The sequence below is a fragment of the Rhodofomes roseus genome (genome assembly GCF_022264815.1).
Source record: "Rhodofomes roseus strain CIRM-BRFM 1785 chromosome Unknown C8Q71scaffold_15, whole genome shotgun sequence".
Classification (NCBI taxonomy): Eukaryota; Fungi; Basidiomycota; class Agaricomycetes; order Polyporales; family Fomitopsidaceae; genus Rhodofomes; species Rhodofomes roseus.
The window spans coordinates 810,397-834,697 of record NW_025952971.1 but is presented as its reverse complement, the minus strand read 5'-3'; the positions used below and the strand labels follow the sequence as shown (position 1 = coordinate 834,697).

At 55.0% G+C, this 24,301-nt stretch overlaps 10 protein-coding genes across 10 annotated transcripts; 7 read left to right on the top strand and 3 right to left on the bottom strand.

The window, feature by feature from the left end:
* Positions 1–255: 255 nt before the first annotated feature.
* Positions 256–1,596, bottom strand: C8Q71DRAFT_152541 (uncharacterized protein). Its single transcript, XM_047916636.1, has 2 exons — positions 1,207–1,596; positions 256–1,153 (listed from the first exon to the last, which is right to left on the bottom strand). The coding sequence occupies exons 1-2, from the start codon at positions 1,459–1,461 to the stop codon at positions 527–529; spliced, it is 882 nt and encodes a 293-aa protein (XP_047777177.1). The 5' UTR covers positions 1,462–1,596; the 3' UTR covers positions 256–526.
* A 31-nt stretch (positions 1,597–1,627) lies between these two features.
* C8Q71DRAFT_770116 (uncharacterized protein) lies at positions 1,628–2,816 on the top strand. The gene is made up of 2 exons (XM_047924309.1): positions 1,628–1,775; positions 1,835–2,816. The coding sequence occupies exons 1-2, from the start codon at positions 1,671–1,673 to the stop codon at positions 2,450–2,452; spliced, it is 723 nt and encodes a 240-aa protein (XP_047777176.1). The 5' UTR covers positions 1,628–1,670; the 3' UTR covers positions 2,453–2,816.
* A 112-nt stretch (positions 2,817–2,928) lies between these two features.
* C8Q71DRAFT_725174 (cytochrome P450 monooxygenase) lies at positions 2,929–5,154 on the bottom strand (the record flags this gene model as incomplete). The annotated part of the gene is made up of 12 exons (XM_047921671.1): positions 2,929–3,091; positions 3,161–3,298; positions 3,349–3,430; positions 3,488–3,510; positions 3,596–3,738; positions 3,792–3,805; positions 3,864–3,984; positions 4,067–4,167; positions 4,235–4,392; positions 4,433–4,636; positions 4,681–4,813; positions 4,956–5,154. 12 exons carry the CDS (start codon positions 5,152–5,154, stop codon positions 2,929–2,931), a joined length of 1,479 nt encoding a protein of 492 aa, XP_047777175.1.
* Positions 5,155–5,979: 825 nt separating this feature from the next.
* C8Q71DRAFT_873102 (cytochrome P450) lies at positions 5,980–8,324 on the bottom strand (the record flags this gene model as incomplete). Its single annotated transcript, XM_047928353.1, has 14 exons — positions 5,980–6,040; positions 6,071–6,142; positions 6,205–6,348; positions 6,426–6,554; positions 6,637–6,718; positions 6,772–6,794; positions 6,844–7,010; positions 7,075–7,088; positions 7,146–7,263; positions 7,321–7,436; positions 7,492–7,640; positions 7,705–7,896; positions 7,948–8,080; positions 8,135–8,324. The coding sequence occupies 14 exons, from the start codon at positions 8,322–8,324 to the stop codon at positions 5,980–5,982; spliced, it is 1,590 nt and encodes a 529-aa protein (XP_047777174.1).
* Positions 8,325–9,775: 1,451 nt separating this feature from the next.
* On the top strand, positions 9,776–12,055 carry C8Q71DRAFT_838131 (uncharacterized protein; the record flags this gene model as incomplete). Its single annotated transcript, XM_047926477.1, has 5 exons — positions 9,776–10,283; positions 10,338–10,585; positions 10,663–10,846; positions 10,904–11,392; positions 11,448–12,055. The coding sequence occupies 5 exons, from the start codon at positions 9,776–9,778 to the stop codon at positions 11,714–11,716; spliced, it is 1,698 nt and encodes a 565-aa protein (XP_047777173.1). The 3' UTR covers positions 11,717–12,055.
* Positions 12,056–12,536: 481 nt separating this feature from the next.
* C8Q71DRAFT_770103 (cytochrome P450) lies at positions 12,537–15,119 on the top strand. The gene is made up of 13 exons (XM_047924308.1): positions 12,537–12,812; positions 12,867–12,999; positions 13,058–13,249; positions 13,300–13,448; positions 13,508–13,623; positions 13,681–13,798; positions 13,851–13,864; positions 13,913–14,079; positions 14,127–14,149; positions 14,202–14,283; positions 14,342–14,470; positions 14,537–14,680; positions 14,735–15,119. The coding sequence occupies exons 1-13, from the start codon at positions 12,611–12,613 to the stop codon at positions 14,820–14,822; spliced, it is 1,557 nt and encodes a 518-aa protein (XP_047777172.1). The 5' UTR covers positions 12,537–12,610; the 3' UTR covers positions 14,823–15,119.
* Positions 15,120–16,171: 1,052 nt separating this feature from the next.
* On the top strand, positions 16,172–18,028 carry C8Q71DRAFT_711222 (MFS general substrate transporter; the record flags this gene model as incomplete). Its single annotated transcript, XM_047920794.1, has 6 exons — positions 16,172–16,560; positions 16,612–16,793; positions 16,857–16,874; positions 16,930–17,505; positions 17,567–17,723; positions 17,785–18,028. 6 exons carry the CDS (start codon positions 16,172–16,174, stop codon positions 18,026–18,028), a joined length of 1,566 nt encoding a protein of 521 aa, XP_047777171.1.
* A 1,026-nt stretch (positions 18,029–19,054) lies between these two features.
* On the top strand, positions 19,055–20,916 carry C8Q71DRAFT_152038 (cytochrome P450). The gene is made up of 11 exons (XM_047916634.1): positions 19,055–19,266; positions 19,317–19,462; positions 19,521–19,712; positions 19,765–19,913; positions 19,989–20,104; positions 20,164–20,284; positions 20,350–20,363; positions 20,421–20,587; positions 20,639–20,673; positions 20,738–20,795; positions 20,858–20,916. Coding segments are annotated over exons 1-10 (987 nt in total). The 5' UTR covers positions 19,055–19,221; the 3' UTR covers positions 20,740–20,795; positions 20,858–20,916.
* On the top strand, positions 20,663–21,452 carry C8Q71DRAFT_151911 (uncharacterized protein). The gene is made up of 3 exons (XM_047916632.1): positions 20,663–20,795; positions 20,858–21,188; positions 21,251–21,452. Exons 1-3 carry the CDS (start codon positions 20,750–20,752, stop codon positions 21,309–21,311), a joined length of 438 nt encoding a protein of 145 aa, XP_047777169.1. The 5' UTR covers positions 20,663–20,749; the 3' UTR covers positions 21,312–21,452.
* On the top strand, positions 21,453–24,300 carry C8Q71DRAFT_151902 (cytochrome P450 monooxygenase). Its single transcript, XM_047916631.1, has 14 exons — positions 21,453–21,593; positions 21,654–21,957; positions 22,016–22,148; positions 22,211–22,402; positions 22,461–22,609; positions 22,665–22,780; positions 22,845–22,962; positions 23,025–23,038; positions 23,092–23,258; positions 23,319–23,341; positions 23,399–23,480; positions 23,537–23,656; positions 23,719–23,862; positions 23,919–24,300. Exons 2-14 carry the CDS (start codon positions 21,654–21,656, stop codon positions 23,992–23,994), a joined length of 1,638 nt encoding a protein of 545 aa, XP_047777168.1. The 5' UTR covers positions 21,453–21,593; the 3' UTR covers positions 23,995–24,300.
* Position 24,301: the final 1 nt, after the last annotated feature.

Here is a 24,301-nt window from a genome sequence, read left to right as displayed (position 1 = left end):
TCGGAACGGAGAGATCCTCCGCTAATTGTACCCGGATTGTTCACCTGCTATGTCCATCTGAGTTCGATTAGGGGAGAATGTTGGTTTGCAGTTCATCGTCAGCGGTGAGGCAGATGCCTCAACTTTATTCGTTGACTCACAGCGGAAGAATTAGATCTATTGTTGTAGGATAATGACTATCTTGTTATGTTACTGTACTCTAACGTTCGGATGATACTGTGTGTACCGTGTAGAGCACAATATGTGTACCGTTGAGAATACTAGACGTTTCTATACTATACCAAATACACCGGGCTGCACTGGGAATGAAAGCTACATATGATGGCACCGGAAGTATCGTAGGTCGAGCGAAGACAAGCATAACGGGGAATAAGCAAACCTTGTCGTAAAGACGTCTCTGCGGAGTATGCCCGTAGGTCGTGCAATTGCGCGCATCAACACATTGAGGGCGCCGTGAGCGATTGCGATAGTCGAATACGAGGGGACAAGTCGTCCGGTATCCCATAGACACCACGCCAGGACATGCTCAGAAGCCCAGTCGCTTCATGCTGCTCGTCAAGCACTCAATATGGGCCTCAATCTGCCTCCTGAACCGCCGAACGCCGCACTGCTCACGCTCGATGTGCTGGCAGAGCGCACTCGCCGCCTTAAACTCTGCACCGCATTCCGCGAAGTCACGCGGGCAGAAGAACTGCTTCTGCGCGTGCGCGGGGCTGGCCAGGTGTTGATCGATCGCCTGCAGCGAGCGGAATTCGCGGCGGCATATGCAGCACTCGTACGCGGACCCGTTCCACGCGCGTTCCGTCGCCACCGTCACCACCGACCGTCCCTCGTCGCCCTCGCCGTGCGTGATCATCCTAGCGGGGTTCGTGATGATGTGGTGTTTGTCGTATTGGGCAATGGCGCGGTTGAACTGCTCGCGAGTGATACGGGAGGGGCATGTACCCGACTCGAAGTGGAGGATGAGCGCGGCCATGCTGATGAACTTCCTACCGCAGTCTCTGCCTGGGCAGAGGTGTGTCGTGTTCGTGTGCACGCGCGAGCGCAAGTGGCTGCGGAGATTGCTCTCGCTCGTGAACAGGCGGCGGCAGTCAGGGCAGTAATGGTGAGATTGGCGATTATGTTCGTGCAGCTCGAGCGCAGAGTCATAAAACTGCGTAAGGCAGGTCACGGTCGGCATCGCTAGTCAATAAAAGAAAGGCGCACCCTGCGGCAGAGTCTACAACAAATGTGCATGGTCTCGCAGTGGTCCATGAGGTCGCCATCATGAGTGAAGTGGGCGTTGCATTTCTGGCAGTAGTTGTGTTTTGGCGAGATAACCCAGTGCCGCTTCAGCAGAAGGACCTCCCCAAAGTCGAGATTGCAGAGGTTGCAGATGTGGTGATTGCCCGAGTCTTCTTTATGTTGCTCGAGAGCACGCTCATGCGGAAAGTAGCGTTCACAGCGGTCGCAGTAGGTCATAGCTCGCCAGAGATCTCAAACGCGTAGCGAGCTTGTGGGTAGAAGAAAGAACGTACATAGGACGAAAAGCAAAGGCAAGGATGTAACGCACGCGGCCCGTCACACGGCACGGCATGTGACTAGACGTGACGGTGCTGAGCGGCTAGTACGCCTGTAATCCGGATTTCAGATACACCTCCTCACTTCAGCGGCACTGGATCTCCTCCCCGATGCATCACCAATATTGTGAGATATGTGGAAAGCACTTCGACCGTGCGGAGAAGCTTGAGGAACACAGGGAGGAGGCTCATTATCCCTGCAAACCTTGCCGCTGGGTGCGCTCTTCTTTGTTTGCCTGCCTGCCATGCTCTCTGACCTCCGTTACTACTCACAGGTCTTCGACTCCGCGCTTTCACTACATGAGCACAACTGCCAGCGGCACTACTATTGCCCCGACTGCCGCCTTCTCTTCCAGAGCGAGAGCAACCTCCGCAGCCACCGCCACTCCCGCACTCACATCATCGCGAGTATCCTCTGCCCGGGCAAAGGGTGTGCCAAGGAATTCATCAACAGCGCCGCGCTCGTCTTCCACTGGGAGTCGGGCACCTGCCCCTCACGCATCACACGCCAGCATCTCAACCGCGTCATCACCGAGTTCGACAAGAACCACGTCATCACCAACCCCGCCAGGATGATCGCTGGCGGATCGGACAGCCAAACGACGATGTGGGCGACCTCGCGCGCGTGGAACGGGCACGCGTTCGAGTGCTTCCTGTGCCACCGCGAGCATCGCACGCCCGAGTCGCTCAACCAGCACTTCGCGAGCCCCGCGCACGCGCAGAAGCAATTCGTCTGCCCGCGCGCGTACTCGGGGTGCGGCGCGGAGTTCAAGACGCTGAGCGCACTGTGCCAGCACGTCGAGAGCGAGCGGTGCGGTGTCCGGCGGTTTAAGAAGCAAGTTCAGGATTTCATCGGGGACCTGACGAGCGGAATGAAGCGATTGGGGATATGAGGATGTCCTGGAGACGCGTCCAGGGCGTCCTGGAGAATATGCATCCCTTCGTGTTCCTATGGGATACCACTGCCCATCCCCTCGCTCACGCCCTCTGCCGTTGGTCAATCGTGGGTGTGCTTATAGTACTAATCGAATCAATGTCTGTGATATACGTTACTGTACTTATATGGCCGGGCAGGGTGCTCCATTCGTTCCCTCTAACTCGCACGTTTCTTCATACAAGCTGGTCGCGATGCTTACAATATACCACACAGTCCATCCGAATTTCCGTAATTCGTCCAATAACCAGTTGACGGTACGCACAGCGTGTTGCCTTGATACAACTGTGTTTCTTATCCAAACGCAATAATCAATTCCTCATAGTTCGCGGCAGCTCAAGATCACCTGTCTCCTCTTCTCCGAGCGTGGTCGAATGTCACATACAAAGGGCTGCGGACGGCTATGTCCAGATGTCAGTTGTGGTTGCTCCCTGATCAGATAACATCGGCGTACGAGACAGTCCCTCCGACAATTTTTGGATTCGGAGTGACCTCCTTTCCATCGCGGTCACGCGATTTACGAATGTCCATGGTGGCTGCCATTCTGGCAAGAACGATCCAAATGTTCCTGTCAGCTAGGTGTTGTCCGGGACAGATTCTACGTCCACAATGGAGGCCAAATAGTTAGTAATAGTAGTGGCTCGTGCAATGACGTGCTTGGCCTCACCTTCTGCCAAACCCAAAAACAAGCTCCTGTGGATCCTGGAGCTCCGCCGGCTTACACGTATTGTTCGAGTCATCGAGATACCTTTCGGGGCGGAATTCTTCTGGGTCGTCATAATACTGCGGGTCCCGAGTCATTGCCCTAGTGAATGTTGAGCAAGGACGGCACAAAATGGGCGTCGATGCACACACCATATGTTTGCGATTACTATAGTATCCTTCGGTATGTAATAGCCGCGATACACGTCTTCCTCTGTGGTGTAATGTGGAAGCCCTACAGTGTGCAGATATTCAAAGCTGCTGGCGGCGCAGTCTTAAGCGAAGTATCTACCTATGGGTCCGGCAGGGCAGATCCTAAAGAACATACTGGTGTATTAGCATCGCTTCCGCCAAAGATATGTATTAACTTGTATACCGATATACCTCTTTGAGTACGCACTCAAAGTAAGGAAGCGACGACCTGTCCTCGAAATCGGGTAGGCGCGAGTCACCAACAACGCTGTCAAGTTCATCCTGGACTCTCTGGAGGACGCCTGGGTGCAACACCATCTCCAGGACGAACGTGAGCAGCACGGTCAAGGTCTGATGAAGTTGAAACATTAGACTATAATTTGCCGGCGGAAAATGTCACAAACCGTCTCGGAGGCCCCTACAAACGCGCAAAGTCAATGGTCATCTTGGAGGTCATCGGATATATATTGGCATACCGACATAAATCGTACCCGCGACGCCCTTGATGCGATCCTCATCTTCCTTCGTGAGGGCACCCTTCGCGAGACAATCCTCGATCAATGACCTCGTGAATGACTGTTTGGCGGTACCAGCGGCCTAGAGTGATGTAGGTGATGTCACATATGTGTAGGGTAGGTACGCCGCAGTGCACTGAATATCATACCATTTCCTCCTTTACCTTGGTATATGGCTCGTTCTCCAGAGCGCGAACGGCAAGCCGTGCACGTGCAGCAGATCGCTGGAACTCCGCCCCCGGAACCCAAGACGGTAGGAATCTTACTAAAATCAGGCAATCAATATCCTTACAACAGTCTTTTCAACAACCACTGGCAGTGATTCAACTGACATATTGGGAAGAAGTCGACCAGTGCACTGGCCCTTCCGCCCCCTTCGAGTGCTTCGCCGGCGCCCTTCTCGATGAGTCGAATGAACTTGTCCTCTGTGTTCTTGATGCTCCGGCCATATGCTATCTCAAGGGCAACGCCGGCAACGTACCTGTAGATCCTGTCAGTGCCTAGCAAGCGAGGCGACATGGCGACTGTACCGTTTGAGGTGGTGCCTGTAATTCTCTGGGTCCTGGAGTATGTCATATAGCGTCCGGTCCGCTTCGCGGCGCTGAAGCAGACGGTAGCTGTCCAGTGCGACTCGGGTGATGACAGCATGCTGGTACCACTTCCTATGACGCTTCCATATCTCATCATTCGTTCTGAAGCTACTGTTGCCCGTCCAGCCGACGCTGTGAGAAAGCCTGCTATGAAGCGTGATCTAGACGGCAGAGCACGGATTACTCACAGCTCGTTTATGTATGTGTGGCGCGGCCGCCCAGAGTACTTAGCCCCCCTCTTTCCCAGGAGGTCGCGGGCGGCTTGTACGGAATTCAGAATGACGACCGGCCGTTGGAAAAACTTGACAAACACAACATCGCCTACAACGTCCAGTTCAATGACGGCATCGCTAATGTTACGACGCCCCCCATTTTGCGAATGCCTTGTGTTGATCGGCAGTCGGTAGTTGATGAAAGTTGCCGAAAAAGGGAAATTGCTTTGGTCCTGGTGGATACTGCTGACGGCTGAATCCAGCGGATACTATCTTGACAACGAACAGCGCAGAAAATACCAGTATGAGAGCCGTCGCAGCGAACGTCGCGCCGGAAGGAATCATCGCGTCCATGCCTTCAAGAAAGGTTGCGGGATTCTCAGAGTGAAAGCACGGTGGTTGACGTGTCTTGCAAGTACTTGGAGACAAGTTGGAGCTTTTGAATGTCATGGATGAGTCTCAAGACACTATCACGTGGCCGAGTGCCCGACGCTCATGCACATGGATGACAGACAACTGCAGAGATAATAACTGATTTTCCCCATGTCGAGATGAGAGCCTATTAGTATCCATCGTTGTCTATTGCAAGAGACAATGTGTCCCACCGTTTTGACGAAAGTAGCACTGAGTGGAGGTGGCGCCAGTCAAATTGTCACGCGATAACGACGATGCACCACTGAGCCTAGTTGAGCTTGAGTAGCAGACAGGAGTGAAAACTAAGTAAGTGCTCACCGTGACGTCGATAGTCAAGAGCACCGCGGGGCCGCTGCCGCGCATTTCGCTTCAACTTGAACTGTTCCGTTTTGCACAAGAAAATGACGGCAGCAATCATAGCTCATGGCTCAAGTGGGGCAACTCAAGGCCTGCGCCCTTGAACTATAACTCGACTTCAGTGCCGGTGGAGATTGTGATGTTAGTATCAGTTGAGCCAAGAGGCTGGTACGCGTTGATTCTGCAGACTTATCGGGCGCCGCATAAAAGGGTTTGTACATGTTCGCAGTGTAAAGCTCAGGGTTGGACAGGTGGAACCCTCTCCTCGCGTGGATTGCCGTGACTGGAACGACGCCGCGGTGGAAACCTCCTTCCGCCCTGGCACTCCAGCTGACTTCATTTGGCGCCTATCCGAGGAGGAGGAAAAGGAGATGGGTCCATTTAGCCGCAGTGTACGCGTGTCTACTACACGGGACACCCGACGTAGTAACCTTTTCTTTTTCGAGCGCTGCGCTTCCCGAAATATGGCAACAGCCTTAGAGTTTAAACGCCGCGGCGACGTCATCAAGTGAGCACTTCGTCGAAAAAAGGCAATTGGTATGGCCTAGCTCCGTACACTGCACACCTACGGCTGATTCAAGTTATAGCTGCTCACGGATTCAGATCTGCGAGCAGTTCCATAGCTACGTTTCGCGCGGCGATAGAGCACTTGAAGGGGCGAGGATGGCTATGGAATGTCACTTCATCAGTAGCAGTTTAGCCATCATGATGGCGTTCGAACCAACCCACCTTACTGACCCAGGAACAAAAGCCAGAGGGGGAGTGATATCCTTTCCATCCGCATCCTGCGCCTTCCGGACGTCGAATGCTGCAACAATGTTCGCCACAGCTAGCCAGATGCTGACATCGGCGAAGCGACGGCCTGGACAGATGCTGCAAGGCGCATGTACGCGTTGCCGGGTGATCAGCATCGAACCTCCAACTCGAGGCGCAGGAGCTGGTGCACATACCGCCGTCCATGGCCGAAAACGATGTTTCGAGGATCCAGCCGCTCCGCGTCTTCGGCGGAGAGGCCAAGGAAGCGTTCTGGACGGAACGATTCCGGCTCGGGATACAGCTCTTCATCCAGCGTCAAGAGCCTAAGGTCAGGCAAGTCAGTCAGCTTCGTTCACGTGCTGAAACAGATCTATGGCTGATTCCAAGAGTCCGGTTAACACTGACCAAAGATTGGGGATGACCATACATCCCTTCGGGATGTACCATCCGCGGAATTCATCATCTTCACTTGCCGCGTGTGGGACGCCTACCAGCGCGAGGATCAGACTTAGCATGCAGGCGACACTCGAGATGGCGTACCCAGCGGAACAGGACAATGCCATCTATTGGAGATCAGAGGCGGCTCGCAATCGGCGAACGACAGGAACGTACCGGTAGACTTCCAGCAAGAAAGACTCGAGGTAGGGCAGCGTGTCTCGATCATTGAGATCAGGCAGCCGCGCGGTGCCCACGACACGACCCATCTCTTCCTGGGCTTTGGAATAGGCCTCGGGGAACAAGACCGCACAAAGGATGAAGTTCAGGAGGACGGTCTTCGTCTGAGCACATTGAACTCTATACATCTAGCTTCCGGACCAGTGACGAGGCTGGGAGGGAGCGTACCGTGTCGACACCAGCTATGGGGACTATGGTAAAACCGCGGGTCATTCGGATGGAGAGTAGGCCGGACGTACCAATGTAGCTCACAGCACCTGCGCTCATGATGTCGCGGCGTTCCTCAGCTAGATTCCCTCTTCCCGCGCACTCATCTATGAGGTTCCGAACGAGCGATGGTTTGTCGTCACCTGCAGCCTGCAACGTCCTCGAACTTACATAATTTTACAACAAGGATATTGGTTCATAACTCACCATCGCTCTCTCGACCATTTCGTACGGTCTCACATGAGCCTCCTCGATGGACACCTTTACTTCTGCGGCTTCGCGCTTGAACCCCGCGCCGGGCATCCAGCTGGGTATATGGCGAACTGCTCGGTTATGTCATCTAACAACTCGGGCGGAAGACGGGGACATCCAACTCACGGAAGGGAAGAATGTCAACGATGGCCGCACCTGGCGAGGCAACCTCCGTCGTCCCCTTCAACGCAGCCTCAGCGTAGTGCAGATACTCGTCTTCATCCGAGGCGACCGTATGCCCGTAAATGGATTCCATCATCAAAGACGCGGTCAGTCTGATCGTCCCATCAGCGTCGTGATCGCGCGCTACTTCGAGTGAACATACTAATCCGTGCTTACCTATGCAGATGCGCCGCGTAGTCATCTGGCTTGCGGAGCAGGGAAACGAGGAGGACGTTCACTTCTGTCCTCTGGACGGCCCGGAACTTGTCGAGCGCGCCCTCGGCGAAGAGGACGGAGTGTAGCCAACGTCGTTGTTTGCGGAGCCGCTCGCCCATCTGCATCACTCCCAACACGTCTCCCCATCCTGATCTGCACGCCGATGATGAGTCATGGGCTGAGGAGAAAGAGCTGGGTGCTTACAGCTCGGAAAGCAAGACGGACGGCGGCCTGCCCGAGTACTTCATGCTCCGCTTCTCCATCAGCTCGCGGACCGCTCTTGCGGAATTGAGAATGAGGACCGGCCGATGGAAGACCTTCACGAAGACGACGTCGCCTGGAGTGCACTACATGAGCGTGTATGTGGGACTCCAGAGCGGCAAAATCTCACCGTACTGCGAGGACCACTTTGCGAAAGTTTCCTCAGCATACTCTAGCGGCATCTGATGCGCGTTGCCCAGGATGGGCAGCGGACGAGGACCTGGAGGCAAGTTTTGCGGGCGCGGGTACCGGTCAGCGAGTACATAGTGCACCACTAGTACGACGACAACCAGAGTTAGGATGGTAGATGAGTCCAGCATTCGCCGCAAGCTATATGACGGTGGGTAGTCTCAGTTCATGATAGCAGGCGGATAATGCCGTCTCGCATTTATAGCAGGCGTCAAGTTGTATTATACTGCCGCCTTGAGCTTGAGTGACCACCATCGAATGGAGAGAAGGTCGCACCGAGCGCGACTTCGAGGACCAGCCGACAAGTGTGTAAGTCCAAGCTGGGGAGTTCCCGGACGAAAGTCTTCAGCGACCCGGAGTAACAGGCCTGCCCCGTACAGCAACATATAGTGACTGGATGTGTAGCATCAGGTTGACATCCGAGTACATGATGTTTTTCGGCGCCGAAGATGGACATGTTCCGCAATCCGGGGTCAGGCACGCAGGCGCCAATTCACGTGGCTCGGACACATTCTGCCATCCTCCTCCTCCTCACACGCTGATGGCGACGCGTCCGACGGTATGCACATCGAACTGGTCGTGTGGGAGAATGCTGAGGGGTGCGTACTTGTCGATTTGGAGAGTTGATGGAGCTCGCAAACTAAAGGGTTGACGGAGGACTACCAGGCCCACCCAGGCACGCACATACCGGCGGTCGAAGCGGGACGTCCAGATTGCCAAGCAACAGCAACGCGTTCATTATCGTCCGTCGTCAGGTTGCCGTCGAGCTGTTTCTACACCAACCGGGCCGTCCAACTGGCACCATGCGGTCTCCTGATGGTCATTTGCTTATAACTCGTCCTCGCGCGGCCATGGGCAGCATCACCCTTCCGTTTCCCTCTTTCTTCACGTTCGCCTTCGCTCGCGTTTGCGCTGCCTTGTGTCGTTGAACGGCCGTCCTTTCGCTCGTCATCCGACCAGGTGTCCCGGTACCGCCTCTAGTTAGGCTCTCCTCCTTGCAGTCTCTTCGTCTCCTCGCACGCCGCAGGCCAGCAACACCCTCCTTTTGCCTACCTTCCTTGTGACCAGATTTCAAAACAATGTTCTCCAAGGTTGTTCTCGCGCTACCCCTCCTTGGCCTCGTCCAGGCCCGTCCCTTCATCCACGACCGGTCGTACGACGAGTGGTTCAAAAACTACGTCCGCGACGATTCTACGTGCGCTATTGTCACTGTTACTGCTGAAGAGACTGCGACGGTGACCGCTGCAGCAGTATGTCCCCCAGGCTGTCTTGTGTATGCAATCCACTGATGCATTCTCCGCCTCTAGGCTACCGCGACTTCGAGTGCGACAACAACTGGTTCTGCTTCTTCTACGTCCTCGTCGTCGCAGATTGGTGACTTCGGTTCTTGTACCGTGCCCCAAATCGTCTTCGGCGTCGGCTTTGACAACCGCAAGGAGACGAGCTTCGAGCCCGCCGACTTGACGAGTTACGCTCATGGTGAGAGACATTTCCAGCTACCGTGATGTCTAGAGTTCTAAACGCATGGTTCCTCGTCCGGCCTCTAGGCTCCGCTCAGAACATCGACATCATCACCCAGTTCATGTGTGATACTCTCGTCAACTCCTGCGGCGCCGATGCCCTCGCCAAGCAAACCTGCGCGACTGCCAAGGCTGCCGCCGACACCGTGACCGCCAAGACCGGTGGACAGGCCGATGCCTTCAACGCTGTTTTCGGTATCCAGACGCAGTTCGCGAGCGTCGCGGTCGTGAGCGATCAGGGTGTGACCCAGGCCGCCGGTGCGTCTACCGCGGCTGCTGCGTCTACTGCGGCTGCGACGACGAACGTGGCGATCGCGACGGGCAGCTCGGACGATAGCTCGTGCGCGCCGCCGCGGACGGTGACGGTGACAGTCTCGTCGGACGCGACCGAGACGGCTACGGCGACTGTGAGCGTGACGTCAAACGTGGCAGTTGCGTCGAGCACAGCTAGTTCGAGCGCAATCGGCAACTTTGGTTCGTGCAGCGTCCCCCAGATCATCTTTGCAGCGGGTCTGGACGGGCGCACCGAGACCGCGTTCGAGCCGAAGGATCTTAAGTCGTACAACCATGGTGGGTACCATACTGGAACATCGCCCGCCAACCTTGACTGACACGCGCTCGAAGGCTCTGCGGACAACATCGCCGTGATCACGGGCTTCATGTGCAACACGCTCACGAACTCCTGCGGTGCGGACCAGACCGCGAAGGACACTTGCCAGACCGCTGCTGCTGCTGCCGCCGCTGCTACCCCCGCGCTGAGCGGTGCACAGGCGGACGCGTTCAACGCGGTATTTGGTATCCAGACGGCCTTTGCGAGCGTCGCGCAGGTGAGCAACACAGGTGCTACCCTCGGCGCGGCGTCCGCGTCGGCGGTTGCGACCACGAACGTGGCTGTCGTAAGTGTTTCTCATGAGCAGTATATGTGGCAGTCGCTGATACGGTTGGGTAGGCGACTTCGGCGGATGCCTCGGCCAGTGCGACCTCTGCTGCTGCGACTGGGAGCTCGACCGCCTCCTCCAGCGCCGTTGGCAACTTCGGCTCGTGCTCCGTGCCTCAGATTATCTTCGCACAGGGGCTCGATGGCCGTAAGGAGACCGCGTTTGAGCCGAAGGACTTGACGAGCTACAACCACGGTAAGCCATATATAACTTCCGTACTACCTCAGATCTGAGTGCTCATGATCGTTGCAGGTTCCGCGCAGGCCATCGATATCATCAGCAAGTTCATCTGCGACACGCTCACGAACTCGTGCGGCGCGGACGCCACCGCGAAGGCAACTTGCGCGACCGCTTCCACCGCTGCTGACCAGCAGACAGCGAAGACGGGCGCCCAGGCCGACGCGTTCAACGCAGCATTCGGCATTCAGACGAACTTCGCCAATGTCGCCGCTGTGAGCGATCAGGGTGTCACCCAAGGAGCTGGCGCCGCATCGACAGCCGCTGCGACCAGCGCGGACGCGACGGCTGCGGCGACTGCCACTACAACGGATGCCGCTGCGACTACGACTGCCGCCGCTGCGACGACAACCTCCGCTGCTGCTACTGCGAGCTCGACTGCGTCGTCGAGCGGTATCGGTAACTTCGGTTCTTGCTCTGTCCCGGAGATCATCTTCGCCCAAGGTCTGGACGGCCGTAAGGAGACTGCCTTTGAGCCGAAGGACCTGACGAGCTACAACCACGGTATGCCTCTTGTACCTCATGTTCTCGCCAAACCTCTCACTGATCACCATGCTAGGCTCTGCGCAGGGCATTGACATCATCACGAAGTTCATCTGCGATACGCTCACGAACTCTTGTGGCGCTGACGCCACCGCCAAGGCGACCTGTGCGTCTGCTTCTGCTGCTGCAGACCAGCAGACTGCGAAGACCGGCGCCCAGGCCGATGCGTTCAACGCCGCCTTCGGTGTCCAGACGCAGTTCGCGAGCGTCGCGGTCGTGAGCGACCAGGGGGTCACCCAGGCGAGCGTCGCCGCCCGCGCGCTCGAGACTGGCTTCCTCGCCTAAGCCCTCGCCGTCTTCCCTCCTCTTTCTCCCGTCGGCTGCATCCCAGGATAACCCGACTGCGACGTTGACTCATCGCGGTCGGGCCTGTGCTATTTATGCATTGTGAGTTTGGATCTGGTTATATTCTGGTTGTTACGTACGATCTGGAAGGTCGGTTGTTGTCTGGTACTCATTCTTACTGCACTGTACGATACGCGAGACGAGGCGCGCACGCATTACACACACTCATGCACTGTTGTCACTGTATTGTTACGGAGATACCCTGCCTACGTACCCAGCCTGTGTCCATGACTTTCTTGTTCATTGACGCATTTGACAATTGGCATTCCTTTGCGCGACATGCTCTTATGTGTGATGTGCGATGCGTTTCGCTGAGTTGAAAACAGTTGGTGGGTACGTTGCAAAGTGGACGCCTGCTTATCTACTGATACTCTGTCTTTGCAGTCAACCGGCGGGTGGTGGCTTCCCACACGGAGTAAGTGTCGTTCTTGTCCTTGGATACCATTGAGACGACGGTGCAATACCGATGCTAACGCGATTGTCTTTTAGTTGTATCACATTAGATCCCCGTGTGAGCCATGCGGCAGTCACCAGTCTCCCGTGAAGTCGCTACTACTCATATGACCAGCGATACGACGCAATGTTCCCAGCTGAGTTGGCCAATCACGACTGGCTACCCCTTGGACAACGGATGGCATTGTCGCCGCATGTTCGCTGGAAACCTTAGATAGTGCAGCCACTGGCAGGTGCACGACGGGCTCTGAAGATGAGGCAGTCTAGAACTTCAATATGTTCGACGTCCATGATACTCCCGGGTTCTAGGGAACTGGACCCTGACGTCTGTCGTCCTTACATAATTAGTGGCCTCGCCACCTTTCAGTGAGCACTGACGCCATGTCCTCGCTTCCCAAAGATTCCCTAGAGGCGGTTGCTAGCATAGTGCTCGTTGCTCTGGGTTGTTGGGCCTTCTATACCTCGCATTTGCGGGCAGACGACCGGCCTCCCGGGCCGCGCTCTCTTCCATTCATAGGTAATGCTCATCAAGTCCCGCTGGAATATGCAGAGAAAGCATTCGCCCAATGGCAAAGTCGCTACGGTGAGCTTTTCAATAACACAATGCGTACACTACTGATCACGTCGTTATTTGCAGGAGATATTGCCTTCGTCAGCATCTTCACTCGGCCGACGTTGATTGTCAATTCTACAACAGCAGCGCGAGAGCTTCTGGAGAAACGAAGTGCAAAGTACTCGGACAGGCCACCGTCTGTACTCATGTCAGATCTGTGAGTATGCCTGTGTTCGTTCCGAGCAATGCTTTACTCAATGAGACTGCCTCCGCAGGCTGGGATGGGGTGATGTTATACCGACACAACCGATGGGCGAGCGACTCCGGAAGATGCGACGATGGATCCATTCCACGTTCTTCGCAAAGCGCTCGCTCAATGACCTCGGTCACTCCCAAACCAGAGAAGTTCATACTCTTCTGGGGGGACTCCTGCGCGAGCCGCAGCGATTTGTAGCACATCTACACAGGTGAGTTCGTAATATTGAGTGGAGACGGCTCTCTTACATCTCATCTCCAGATATACATCGTCCCTCGTTCTGGAAGCGATCTACGGACACGTTGTCATGTCCGATGAGGATGAGTATCTGACCTATGCTGACGATGCTCTCAGGACAGCAACGGAGGTTGCAACGCCGGGAGTTGCGATAGTAGACTTCCTGCCCTGGTGTGAGTTGCACGCACTCCTCGAAGCACGGTGTAGTCTGACGTAGCTTTGGCTACGAAAGTGCGCTATCTCCCTACCTGGTTCCCAGGCGCGGGATTCAAGATCATGGCTGCCCAGGCAAAGCCGAATGTGCAACTCGCACACACCAAGCCATACGAGCAGGTGGAGAGGCTGATGGTAGGTGCGCCCTTGACTTCAATCTCTGACCTCGCGTGATGATGTCCGGTTATTCAGGCAGCAGGCGATGAGAAGCCTTCGATGGTCAGATCTCTAATCGAAGAGTATGCGTCAAAGGGTACGCTGGCTACGGAGAAGCAAGATATCATGAGTGCCGGAGCTATAACCTATGTAGGTACGTGCCCGTTAGCTCACGGTAGTTGCCAGACACCTCATATGAGCTTCAGCTGGGGCTGACACGGTCTGTACACTTTCATTCCCGGAGAGAATCGTACTTACATCGAGGCAGACAGAGTCGGTACTACGTACATTCATCCTCGCGATGGTTCTGCATCCCGAGGTTTACACCAAAGTGCAAGACGAGGTCGATCGCGTTGTGGGCAACGACCGTCTGCCGGAGCCCGGTGACAGAAGCTCGCTGCCTTACCTCGAATGCGTATTGCGAGAAGTCTATCGGTATGACATTGTGCGACCGTCGTAACGCTGTCGGCTCACCTCATCAGCTGGAACTGCCCCGTACCATTGGGTACGTCGTAATCTCTTGCGATGGCCCGCTGATACAACACTGATATTCATAGGCATTCCGCATATGCTAAGGGAAGAAGACGTGTACAGAGGCTACCTTCTTCCCAAGAACTGCACGATTATCACAAATCTCTGGCAAGATGCGATCGTTGCATACAGTCCTCTGACTCGTAAACTGACCATATGTACAAAGGTCTATGGTGCAGGATGCAGAGATGTACCCTGAACCGGAGACGTTCCGCCCGGAGCGCTTCTGGGGCCTATCCGAAGACGAGTTGGAGCGAGTATGTCCTCGAAATGTGATTTTCGGTTTCGGAAGACGGTATGTCGAATTCGATCTCTTCTAAGTATCCCTTCGCTGACATATAAGCCGATCCTGACCTTGTAGTATTTGCCCTGGCCGCCGATTCGCTGACGCGAGCATCTGGCTGGCCATAGCCGCTATAACAGCCACCGTGGATATACGCAAAGCCCGCGACTCCTCAGGGCAGGAGATTACTCCTCCGTGTTCCTTCACCTCTGGCGCGGTGAGGCGAGTCATAGCACGTTATGCTGCTAGATCATTTTTTGACATAATGGGAGGTAGTCATGCGAAGGCCTTCGTATGCTCCATGACGCCGCGCTCTGCGGCTGCGAGCCTGGTGGCGAGTCTCGCTGCAACGGTGCCAGCGTGATTATGCGCGTGTGATACGTTCTCGAAGTCAATGAGTAGTGGAGAGTCAGAGTGGTGGAGAGATCGACGTCTGGTGAATGGCAGATCAATATGCACGCAAAAAATGCTCCCATTGTACAGCAGAGCAAACATACCGTCATTTAATCCATAGGCAACCAAGCCTCCAACGAAACGAAGCTTACGATCTGATTCACGTACGCTCTCCTGGTCTTCGTGCCTTGTGAAGCGTTCCTATCCATCAGTGGCCGTCAGGAGATGGATATCCGCAATTCTGACCTCTCTTGCCTACATAGCACACGCTCAGTGTATATTCAGCGCTAGGATACTAGCTGGTTGTTTCCATGGGAGATCCGTCGCTCGTGTTCTGGTTTGCTCAGTCGAGGTCGATTCTTCTTAGGCGAACGATGACGCGGAGGAGTCAATAGGCTCTTCTGCTGTAACTCTGGCAAACGCTTCGACCGTAGTGCACCGAGTGTCGATGCCCTCATCGTACACAAAAGGCGGTTTCCTGGCGCAGGTCTACTGTATGCTTTCGACCTCGACCTAAAACATCGCTCCACCAACAGTACTCAGTATCGACTCGTCGCGTGTGTCATGTCATGGCATTCTCGAGCTCAGCAGCCGTCCGGCGGTACGTTTCCTGCTGTGGACTGTGTGACACGGTAAGCTTCCGTTATCGTGGTCTGCAAAACATTCTTTGCGATACGCGCCTTTCCGTATAGTTCAACGTCGATGTTGACCTGCAGAAACAAAGTCCCATGAAGTATAGATAGCCAAGATTAGTGTTCTAACAATGATGTTTGTAGAGGCGGTCAGGGACTGAGCACAGGAGGCGCCCGTCGGCAAGTCGTTCTCACGAGCGCAATAGCGCGCGAACGGGATTCTTTCTGCCCGCCATCCGCTGTGGACCGCATCTAGCAAAGTGTCCAGCCCAGCGAACCAAGGCACTTTTTCCATCCGTAAACCTATCCTCCTGGTTCTTATCTGTGAACTGCAATGCGACAGAGCGCTCCCGGTGCTCCGAACATGGCGGTGAGTTATACAATGTCCTTGTCCCAGTAGGATTGATATTGAGTTACGCCATAGAAGATAACGGTGTCATAATCCCCTCTTCCTATCTCCTTGGCTCGCCCAGCATCCGTGTCGCCCTCCTCCCCACCGCTATCATTCCATGTTCACATGGAGGTAGCGCTATCATCTGCGACCGGACTCATTTTCTGATCGACGTGGAGTCGACGTACCGCTCAACATAAACCGACGCGCTCTGCCAGCGCCCGCGGTGCTTCTGCTTCTCTGTTTAGCGACTGCGTGGCCCCTCCGCTCGCTGCCCCGACTCGGAACCGGTCCACCATGCGCGCACAAGACTCCCTCGAGAAGGCATCCATCGACTCAAAGGACGAGAAGAAGGGCAACGTCCACGTCGCCCTCGTCACCGACCAAGTCGACACCGGTGCGGCCCTCGTCGCTGGCAAGCATGTCGATATCACGCCCGAGGAAGACCGCCGCCTCCGCCGGAAGATCGACCTGCATCTCATGCCGCTCATGTGCGTTCTGTACTGGATCCAGTTCATGGACAAAACCACGCTGGGCAGCGCCGCCATCCTCGGAATCAAGACCGCGACGCATCTCACGACGAACGAGTACAACTGGCTCGGCACGATCTTCTACCTCGCGTACCTCGCCTTTGAGTATCCGCAGAACCTCGCGCTGCAGCGGTTTCCGGTGGGCAAATGGATGAGGTACGTAGCACAGACTTTGTCCATATGCACGGGAGCTGATGCGCCCTACAGCTTGAACATCTTCGTGTGGGGTGTTGCGCTCTGCAGTCACGCTGCGTGCAAGAATTTTGGTGGTCTCTTCGCGTGCCGCTTCATCCTCGGTATATGCGAGGGCTCCATCACCGCCGGCTTCATGATCGTCACCAGTATGTTCTACACGCGCAAGGAGCAGACACTGAGAGTCGGGTATTGGTGTGCGTGCCTCTCGAAGTCTCTAGCTTGATTGCAATTTGACTGATTGCGTTTTCTTGCTGCAGTCTTGATGAACGGCACTGGTATGTCTGACTTACACCTCTTCTCATTGTGATCGACTGATCGACGACCTGATAGCGCAAATTGTCATTGGCTTCATCTCTTTCGGAACGCTGCGCATCAAGACGGGCAGCTTCGAGCCCTGGCAATGGCTGGTCATCATCACCGGCATCCTCACGCTGATCACCGCGGCATGCTTCTTCTTCATGTTCCCCGACTCCCCGACGAACGCGTGGTTCCTCACCCCCGAGGAGCGCGTCATCGCCGTGCAACGCCTGCAGGCGAACCAGACGGGTGTGGAGAACAAGCGGTGGAAGCGCGAGCAGTTCATCGAGGCGCTCACCGACCCGAAGACGTGGCTCTTCGCGCTCTTCTCCGCGTTCGACAACGTGCCGAACTCGCTCACGAACCAGCAGCAGCTCATCATCGCCAACTTCGGCTTTACGACGCTGCAGACGACCCTCCTCGCGATGGTCAACGGCTTCGTCGAGATCACGACCATCTTCACGGGCGTGAACCTCGCCGCGCGGTTGCCCAACTCCCGTGCGTACGTCGGTACGGTATACTTCTTGCCGACCATCCTGGGTATCCTCCTCGTCAACCTCCTTCCATGGAGCAACAAGATTGGACTGCTGTTTGGCCAGTGGTTGACTGGTATGTCTCGCTCGCTCGATACAGAATAGGGATGTGTCATACTGAACGTTCATGGGGATAGGCATCAGCACGACCGCGTTCGTTCTCGCGCTGTCGTGGCTCACGAACGTCACTGCGGGGCACACCAAGAAGGTCACCGTGAACGCGATCATGCTGATCGCCTACTGCGTCGGCAACGCCGCAGGCCCGTTCATGTGGCAAGCGAAGTACGAGCCCCGGTAAGCTCTCCCTGCGCATGCGTTCCCGCACCTATCTGACGCGGCCGCTCCCGCCCCGCAGCAACCACGTCCCCTGGCTGATCATCGGCATCTGCTACGCAACCTGCATGGTGCTCCTCATGCTGATCCGGGTCCTGCTCGCGCGCGAGAACCGCCGGCGCGACGCGGAGCCGCGCGACACGACGTACGACGACGTGTACGTCGAGGTCGTCCTCCCCGACGGCTCGCGCGTCGAGCGCAAGGTCGAGAAGGAGTACCTGGACTTGACGGATATCCAGAACCGGGACTTCCGGTATGTCCTGTGACGCGTGCGTGCGTGCTGCGCCTTGGACGTTCTGGCGCGATGCGGGTGGCGATGAGCCGCGGGGCACGTGCGTGTTTATGGGTGTAATGTATTGTATTTTGTAGAAGCCATCCATGAAGGATTGGCTGTGGAGATGACATTGACGATATCCGCGTAGATGACCTTCCGAGCGCGTTGTCGTATGTCAACCTACCCAATGACTCAGCGATTGCATGCCGAAGTCTGACGCTCGACTGATGTATCCCCCGATCTAGTTTGCTTTGTCATTTGGTCCGGTTCTGGATAGAGGAGGAGGAGAAGGAGGGGTTTCCATTCAGTCGCAGTGCACGCGTGTTAACCACGCGCGGCAGGGAATATCAGGTGAGTCTTATTAAATTGCCCATTGCAGAATGGTGATGCTCATAGTGACCATGCACGATAAAACGTTGTGTCCTTATCCGCGACATCGAGCCGACGCCCGTCAGACATGAGTAGGAACCACTGTTCACACCTGCCAGTGCGTTCAGCCTTCAGGTACCGGTAATGATGCCGTCTTACTGGGAAAGCTTGAGAGGGACGTCTCCGCACAGACCCAAGAGTCATGACTCGCTCATAACGCGGCAATCACGTCCTCCCGCTGCCTTTCGTGGGGTTCGCCACTGTCAAGACACTGATGATCGCGCGTGCGAGTCGTCGGTCGGTGGCTAAATGTATCTTTTCTCCTTTCTCCTCCGTCTGCGAGAGCAGTCGCAGAACCTATTCGCTACAAATACCAAATGCTCAGGGTCGCGTGCTCTCCCACTGTCGCGGACATGGGACGAGCGTCGCTGAGATAACTCGGTGCCCCCAAGCTTCTTCGCGAGCCGATGGAGGTGTCTAACTCCATCCGCGGACTGGGAACTTGGGATATCCACCGTGACGCCGACTGTTCTGAAGCCCATGGACCCTTAGATGCAAGTTGATGCCATCGTGGTCGTACATAGATTGCGGAGCTGTCGCCGGCTTTGCAGCTTCAAATCGCGACTGCTCTGGTCATGTCATCGACCGTCTCAACGTCTTTATTGTGGAGCACCACGGACACGTTCCCAGCTTTCACATCGTATATTCTCTTTGTAGCTTGCGTATTCTTACTGTGGTGGCGCGAGCATCGAGCTCTCCGCCTGCCTCCAGGACCTCCGCGGCTTCCGATACTGGGCAACGTACACCAAATCTCGGATGCCTATCAGCACGAGACGTTCACTGAGTGGGCAAGGAAATACGGTACGCCTCACTTCGAAGTCGAATCACAAATACATGGCACTTACATGCAGCTCTACCATACAGGTGACATGGTCTACGCACGATTTCTCACCCGAGACGTCCTGATCATCAATTCCGCTGAGGCTGCGAGGGAACTCATGGAACAGCGGGGTGCCAAATACTCCGGACGGCCCCTTTTCACCTACATCTGCGATCTGTGGGTGAATTCCAGAGCGCACCTTCCTAATGCATGCAGTCTCATATATACCACGTAGCGGCGGCTTCAGCTGGAACATCGGTTTCATCACAAACGACGACCGCTGGAAGCGCCATCGCAGATGGTTCCAGCACAGCTTCCAAACGAAGGACCTTCTCGATGGCTACGTCCCTATCCAGCAACGTGAGACACGCAGACTTCTCGCGGACCTGGTCCGAGAGCCCAGCGCGTTCATGGACCATCTCAAGCGGTGAGTCAACGCCGATCGATCGCACTGCCTAAAAGTCATTGGACTCTGCCAGCTTTTCCGCTGCGGTGATGCTCGAAATCGGGTACGGCCATACGGTGACGTCCATTGACGATGCGCACATCCGCAAAGTAGATAGTGCATTGGCGGGGCTTTTCGCAGCCGGGACCCCTGGCTCTATGCTGGTCGATTTCTTCCCCATCTGTGAGTCGCAGCTGCCGCCCGGTTGAGTGATACTGACATCGATAACGCAACCGTGCATCTGACTTTGCTGGATAGTGAAATATGTGCCATGGTGGTTGCCTGGTGCGGGCTGGAAGCGGACTGCGATTCGCCTACGTCCTGATATCGATGCTATGAATCTCGACCCCTTCAGGTCTGTTATAAAGACTATGGTACGAAGCAGCACCCCTAGCGAGCGGTAGTTGCCCGTTGATGGTACCTACATGTATAGGCAGCGGGTAGCGTCAAGCCGTCTTTCGCGGCCACGCTGTTGGAGGAGGCTCCCATAGATGAACCAATCTCACCCACGGAAGAGAGGGAAATGAGTGGCGCAGCGGGTGTGGTCTATTCAGGTGAGTCGGGTGCATCCTTTGCTCAGTTATCTACCCTCTGAGCGTGCCGTTGCATGACGTTCCAGCGGGAACGGAGACAGTGAGTGTGCACGAATTATCTGATGAAGTGCTCCTATGGAGCGAGGGTGATGCTTAGACGGTCAGCGTCCTCGCTGTCTTTGTCTTTGCTATGGTCCGCCATCCGGCAGTCTTCAAGAAAGCGCAGGAGGAGATCGATCGTATCGTCGGGACAGGAAGACTGCCTCAGATGGATGACAGAGAAGCACTTCCGTACCTCGAATGTGTGCTGAAGGAAGTCTACAGGTAGGAGACTGTCGTTTTGATGTGTTTGCGACTTACAGGCACCGCGAGTAGATGGGGTGTTCCGATCCCTCTGAGCAAGTTATCTTGTACGTTGCGCGAAACAGATCTGACGGCAGAGCTGAGTAAGCGTTGCGCATCAACTTACCGAAGAGGACGACTACAATGGTTACGACATTCCTAAGGGCGCGACAGCCATACCGAACATTTGGTATGTCTTTGCGTGCTATGGTCATCATGATGGTCTAATGGCTGATTTCGTGACCTTCACAGGGCTATGTCGCGCGACGATGCAATATACGAGGACCCTGACGACTTCAAGCCAGAACGCTTCTTTGAACTTGAACCAGATTTGGCAGAGCTTCGCGATCCCCGCAAGATTGTATTCGGGCACGGAGGCGGTATGCTTCGCTTTCTTGGCTTTGCTTAGTCGGCTCATGTACTCCTTCCAATCTTATAGTATATGTCCCGGACGTTTTCTGGGTGACAGCAACGCGTGGCTTGTCATGGCTAGCGTCATAGCCACCTTTCATATTGACAAAGCGCACGATTTAGTGGGACGAGAGATCACTCCTCCACTTGAGTTTACTTCTGGCTTCGTCAGGTGGGTGCGATCATGAAAGGTCTGTATGAGCATGGTACCATTCACCGTTTCTCTGTCAATAGACGTCCCAAACATTTCGTCTGTGACATCCGACCTCGATCGAGAGAAGTGAACAGCTCATAGCTCGCAGCTCTCAAGATGGTGCTGTATGAAGTGCTTCCGGCAGGGACGAATGGTCTTCGCCTATCACAGACCCCGGGTTGCGAACATGTATGCCACGCTGCCTTCTTGTCAAACGTGCCATAGATTCTTGCAATGTGGAGGAAGAGTGACCTCGGAGCGTAGATACACCGAAGGCTTGCGAGAAGGCACCGACAGAGCGTCGTGAACGGCGGCTAATGCAGATAACCAACCAAACTCTGTATGTCGGCAAGTCAGCTGAGGCCACGATTCGTCATGTAGCCAGTAAGTCTACACGCTTTTACCGCGGTGCGCAGCGCCTCGCGCTCATGGTCAGTGGTACAGATGTCCCATATAAGCCAAGCCAAGCGAACCCTCGTTCAGGAACACACTGGCAGTGTTGCGATTCGTTCAGATTGCCTCACTAGTATCGCGTACACGCTCCTAACGATGAGCTTCCCACTTGGCGTTCAAGCTGCACTCGGGCTAGTTGTCCTCGTCGGCATAATCCACTTTGGACTACAGGGTCGACAATTTCGCCGTGGTCAGTTACCTCCTGGTCCTCGACAGCTGCCCATCTTGGGCAACGTAGCACAGATGACTTTGGAGTTCCCGGAGAAACGGTTTGCACAATGGAGAGAGACGTATGGTGAGGGTGTCTTGCGGTGTACCTTGAAGATCCCCTATAGCTGATTGTACGGCATCAGGGGACATTGTTTACTTGAAGATATTCAACACCCATGTATTAGTCATCAACTCTGTCACTGCTGCACGAGAGCTCCTGGGCAAGCGAAGCTTCAAATACTCGGATAGGCCACATTTGGTCCTGCTAACAGAGATGTAAGCACATGAACCCGGATTACATTTGATGCTGCTCATCGAAGTGACACAACGAACACAAGGCTCGGGTGGGAACACGACTTCGGGCTCCTACCGTATAATGAAGAAGTCCGTAAACATAGACGATGGATGCATCTCCCTTTCTTCTCCAAGACATCGCTGTCTGCATTTGCTGAGGTACAGAGACGTGAAGCAGTCACCCTGCTCACGGGGCTTCTTCGAGATCCCAAGGATTTCGGGACTCATATCCATCGGTGGGCCTTCTACTCCCGCTGCAGTACTTGGCATGGTGCTTACATGATATTGACATAGATATTCTGCGTCGACCATGCTCCAGTGTCTCTATGGGCACACTGTAGCGTCTTCTGACGACGAGTATCTGCATCTCATTGAGAAGGCACTAGACGAGACAATGGGCTCGTCCGCTCCGGGCGCGGCACCCGTGGACTTCATACCAATGCGTAGGCGCGCTATACCCGCCGATCACCTCTCTGTGCTGACAGCATATCGATCCAGTCAAATATATCCCGGCCTGGGTACCAGGGGCGAGGTTCAAACGAACTGCATTGTGGGTCAAGACCGTAGTGCAGGATGCTGCACGACGAACGTACGCCTTGGCGGAGAGCAAGCTGGTAAGTACGCATGTACGAATGAGCAACGACATATATCATGTCTTATGCCACTTACTCACGACAGAGCGAGGACACGGGCGCGCACTTTGTGTTACCGGAGTTGATCAAGGCCTCCTCGGCTAAAGGATTACTGGAGCACGAACGGCCGGAGATCATGATGTTTGGCCTTACTTTGTACGCGGGTAGGTGCCATCAACGCAGTCGAACGAGGAAAAGCTGTTTGCTGATACGATTGTTCTTACAGCTGGCACGGATACGGTATTAGCTATCCACTCTGTATTGCGCTCTGCGTCGTCTCATCTCCCGCGCAGACACAAACCGTCGTGATGGTCTTTCTGCTTGCTATGGTGCTCAATCCAGATGTATATGCCAAGGCGCAAGAGGAAATGGACCGTGTCGTCGGCACCAGCAGGATTCCGACCATCGAAGACAGACCTGCGTTGCCATATCTTGAGTGCATCCTCAAAGAGACTTATCGGTGCGTGACAGCTCGTCCTCGTCTCAGGTCAGAGTACATCGATTCACCTTCGGACCACAGGTTCTCGTGCCCCGCACCTCTAGGTTGCTTGTCTCATTACTCAGGAAATTGACATACTCAAACTTAGTCTCTTTTCATAGGTATGCCTCACAAGAACTGCGAGGATGACGAGTACCGCGGGTACTGGATACCCAAGGGGACGACCGTAGTCGCTAACCTATGGTATGTACTGCCCAGCTCTATCGGTAAGCGCGTTCTGATGGGGCATTGCTGTACAGGTTTATGTTACACGATCCTGCCACATATCCAGACCCAGACGCTTTCCGTCCGGAACGCTTCAATGGGCTGAATGACGATCAAGAGGATCCTCGAAATATTGTCTTCGGGTTTGGACGGCGGTGATGACATCTCCAATTTTGCGTCGTGCCGTAATCAACTAAATCGGGCTCGCTTTGCGTAGGATTTGTCCTGGTCGTCGCTTTGCTGACATAGGCATATGGCATGCAATGGCGAACATTATAACGACGTTCGACGTCCGCAAGACTCGTGATGCAATGGGCGATGAGATCACGCCGCCAGGGACATTCTCTTCTGGTCTCGTCAAGTGCGTGCCATGTCATGTCGGAGACGTTCTGAAGCTCATGCATATGACTTCGCCAGTCACCCTCACAAGTTTCAATGCTCTATTACGCCACGCTCTAAGCAAGCCACAGAGTTGATATTGGGTGGGGTTTGAGCGTAGAGATGATTGTAGAATTTTCCCAAGATACGAATCCTAGAAGCGTGAACGGGACGATCGGTTTGTGTATTACCATGCAGCAAGATACGACTCACTCCGCTAGTATGCTTTAAGCCCCCAAGGTGTTCTGTCATACTGCACTTCGTAGAGAACAGCCAGGAGGGTGATTTCTGGGAAAAGAGTGCCTTGATTCCTTTCCCAGAATGGCAGTAGATGCTCTGCGAGACGCAGTCCAGCCTTTGTTTCGAACATTCGTGCCGCCGCGCCTCTGTGTCAACCCCGTAAGTACTAGCCGACGAAGGCA

Excerpts from the sequence above, each read along its gene's own strand:
- C8Q71DRAFT_152541 (XM_047916636.1), bottom strand. The coding sequence starts at position 1,461 with ATGACCTACTGCGACCGCTGTGAACGCTACTTTCCGCATGAGCGTGCT. Across the intron at positions 1,154-1,206 it reads GTTGTAGACTCTGCCGCAGG|TTTTATGACTCTGCGCTCGA; the intron begins GTGCGCCTTTCT and ends TGCCTTACGCAG.
- C8Q71DRAFT_770116 (XM_047924309.1), top strand. The coding sequence starts at position 1,671 with ATGCATCACCAATATTGTGAGATATGTGGAAAGCACTTCGACCGTGCG. Across the intron at positions 1,776-1,834 it reads CCTGCAAACCTTGCCGCTGG|GTCTTCGACTCCGCGCTTTC; the intron begins GTGCGCTCTTCT and ends TACTACTCACAG.
- C8Q71DRAFT_770103 (XM_047924308.1), top strand. The coding sequence starts at position 12,611 with ATGTCCTCGCTTCCCAAAGATTCCCTAGAGGCGGTTGCTAGCATAGTG. Across the intron at positions 13,250-13,299 it reads TTTGTAGCACATCTACACAG|ATATACATCGTCCCTCGTTC; the intron begins GTGAGTTCGTAA and ends TCTCATCTCCAG. Across the intron at positions 14,150-14,201 it reads GAACTGCCCCGTACCATTGG|GCATTCCGCATATGCTAAGG; the intron begins GTACGTCGTAAT and ends TGATATTCATAG.
- C8Q71DRAFT_152038 (XM_047916634.1), top strand. The coding sequence starts at position 19,222 with ATGCCTATCAGCACGAGACGTTCACTGAGTGGGCAAGGAAATACG. Across the intron at positions 19,914-19,988 it reads GGTCGATTTCTTCCCCATCT|TGAAATATGTGCCATGGTGG; the intron begins GTGAGTCGCAGC and ends TTTGCTGGATAG. Across the intron at positions 20,588-20,638 it reads GTGCTGAAGGAAGTCTACAG|ATGGGGTGTTCCGATCCCTC; the intron begins GTAGGAGACTGT and ends CACCGCGAGTAG.
- C8Q71DRAFT_151911 (XM_047916632.1), top strand. The coding sequence starts at position 20,750 with ATGGTTACGACATTCCTAAGGGCGCGACAGCCATACCGAACATTTG. Across the intron at positions 20,796-20,857 it reads ACAGCCATACCGAACATTTG|GGCTATGTCGCGCGACGATG; the intron begins GTATGTCTTTGC and ends TGACCTTCACAG. Across the intron at positions 21,189-21,250 it reads TTTACTTCTGGCTTCGTCAG|ACGTCCCAAACATTTCGTCT; the intron begins GTGGGTGCGATC and ends CTCTGTCAATAG.
- C8Q71DRAFT_151902 (XM_047916631.1), top strand. The coding sequence starts at position 21,654 with ATGTCCCATATAAGCCAAGCCAAGCGAACCCTCGTTCAGGAACACACT. Across the intron at positions 23,259-23,318 it reads ATCCTCAAAGAGACTTATCG|GTTCTCGTGCCCCGCACCTC; the intron begins GTGCGTGACAGC and ends TTCGGACCACAG. Across the intron at positions 23,863-23,918 it reads TTCTCTTCTGGTCTCGTCAA|TCACCCTCACAAGTTTCAAT; the intron begins GTGCGTGCCATG and ends TGACTTCGCCAG.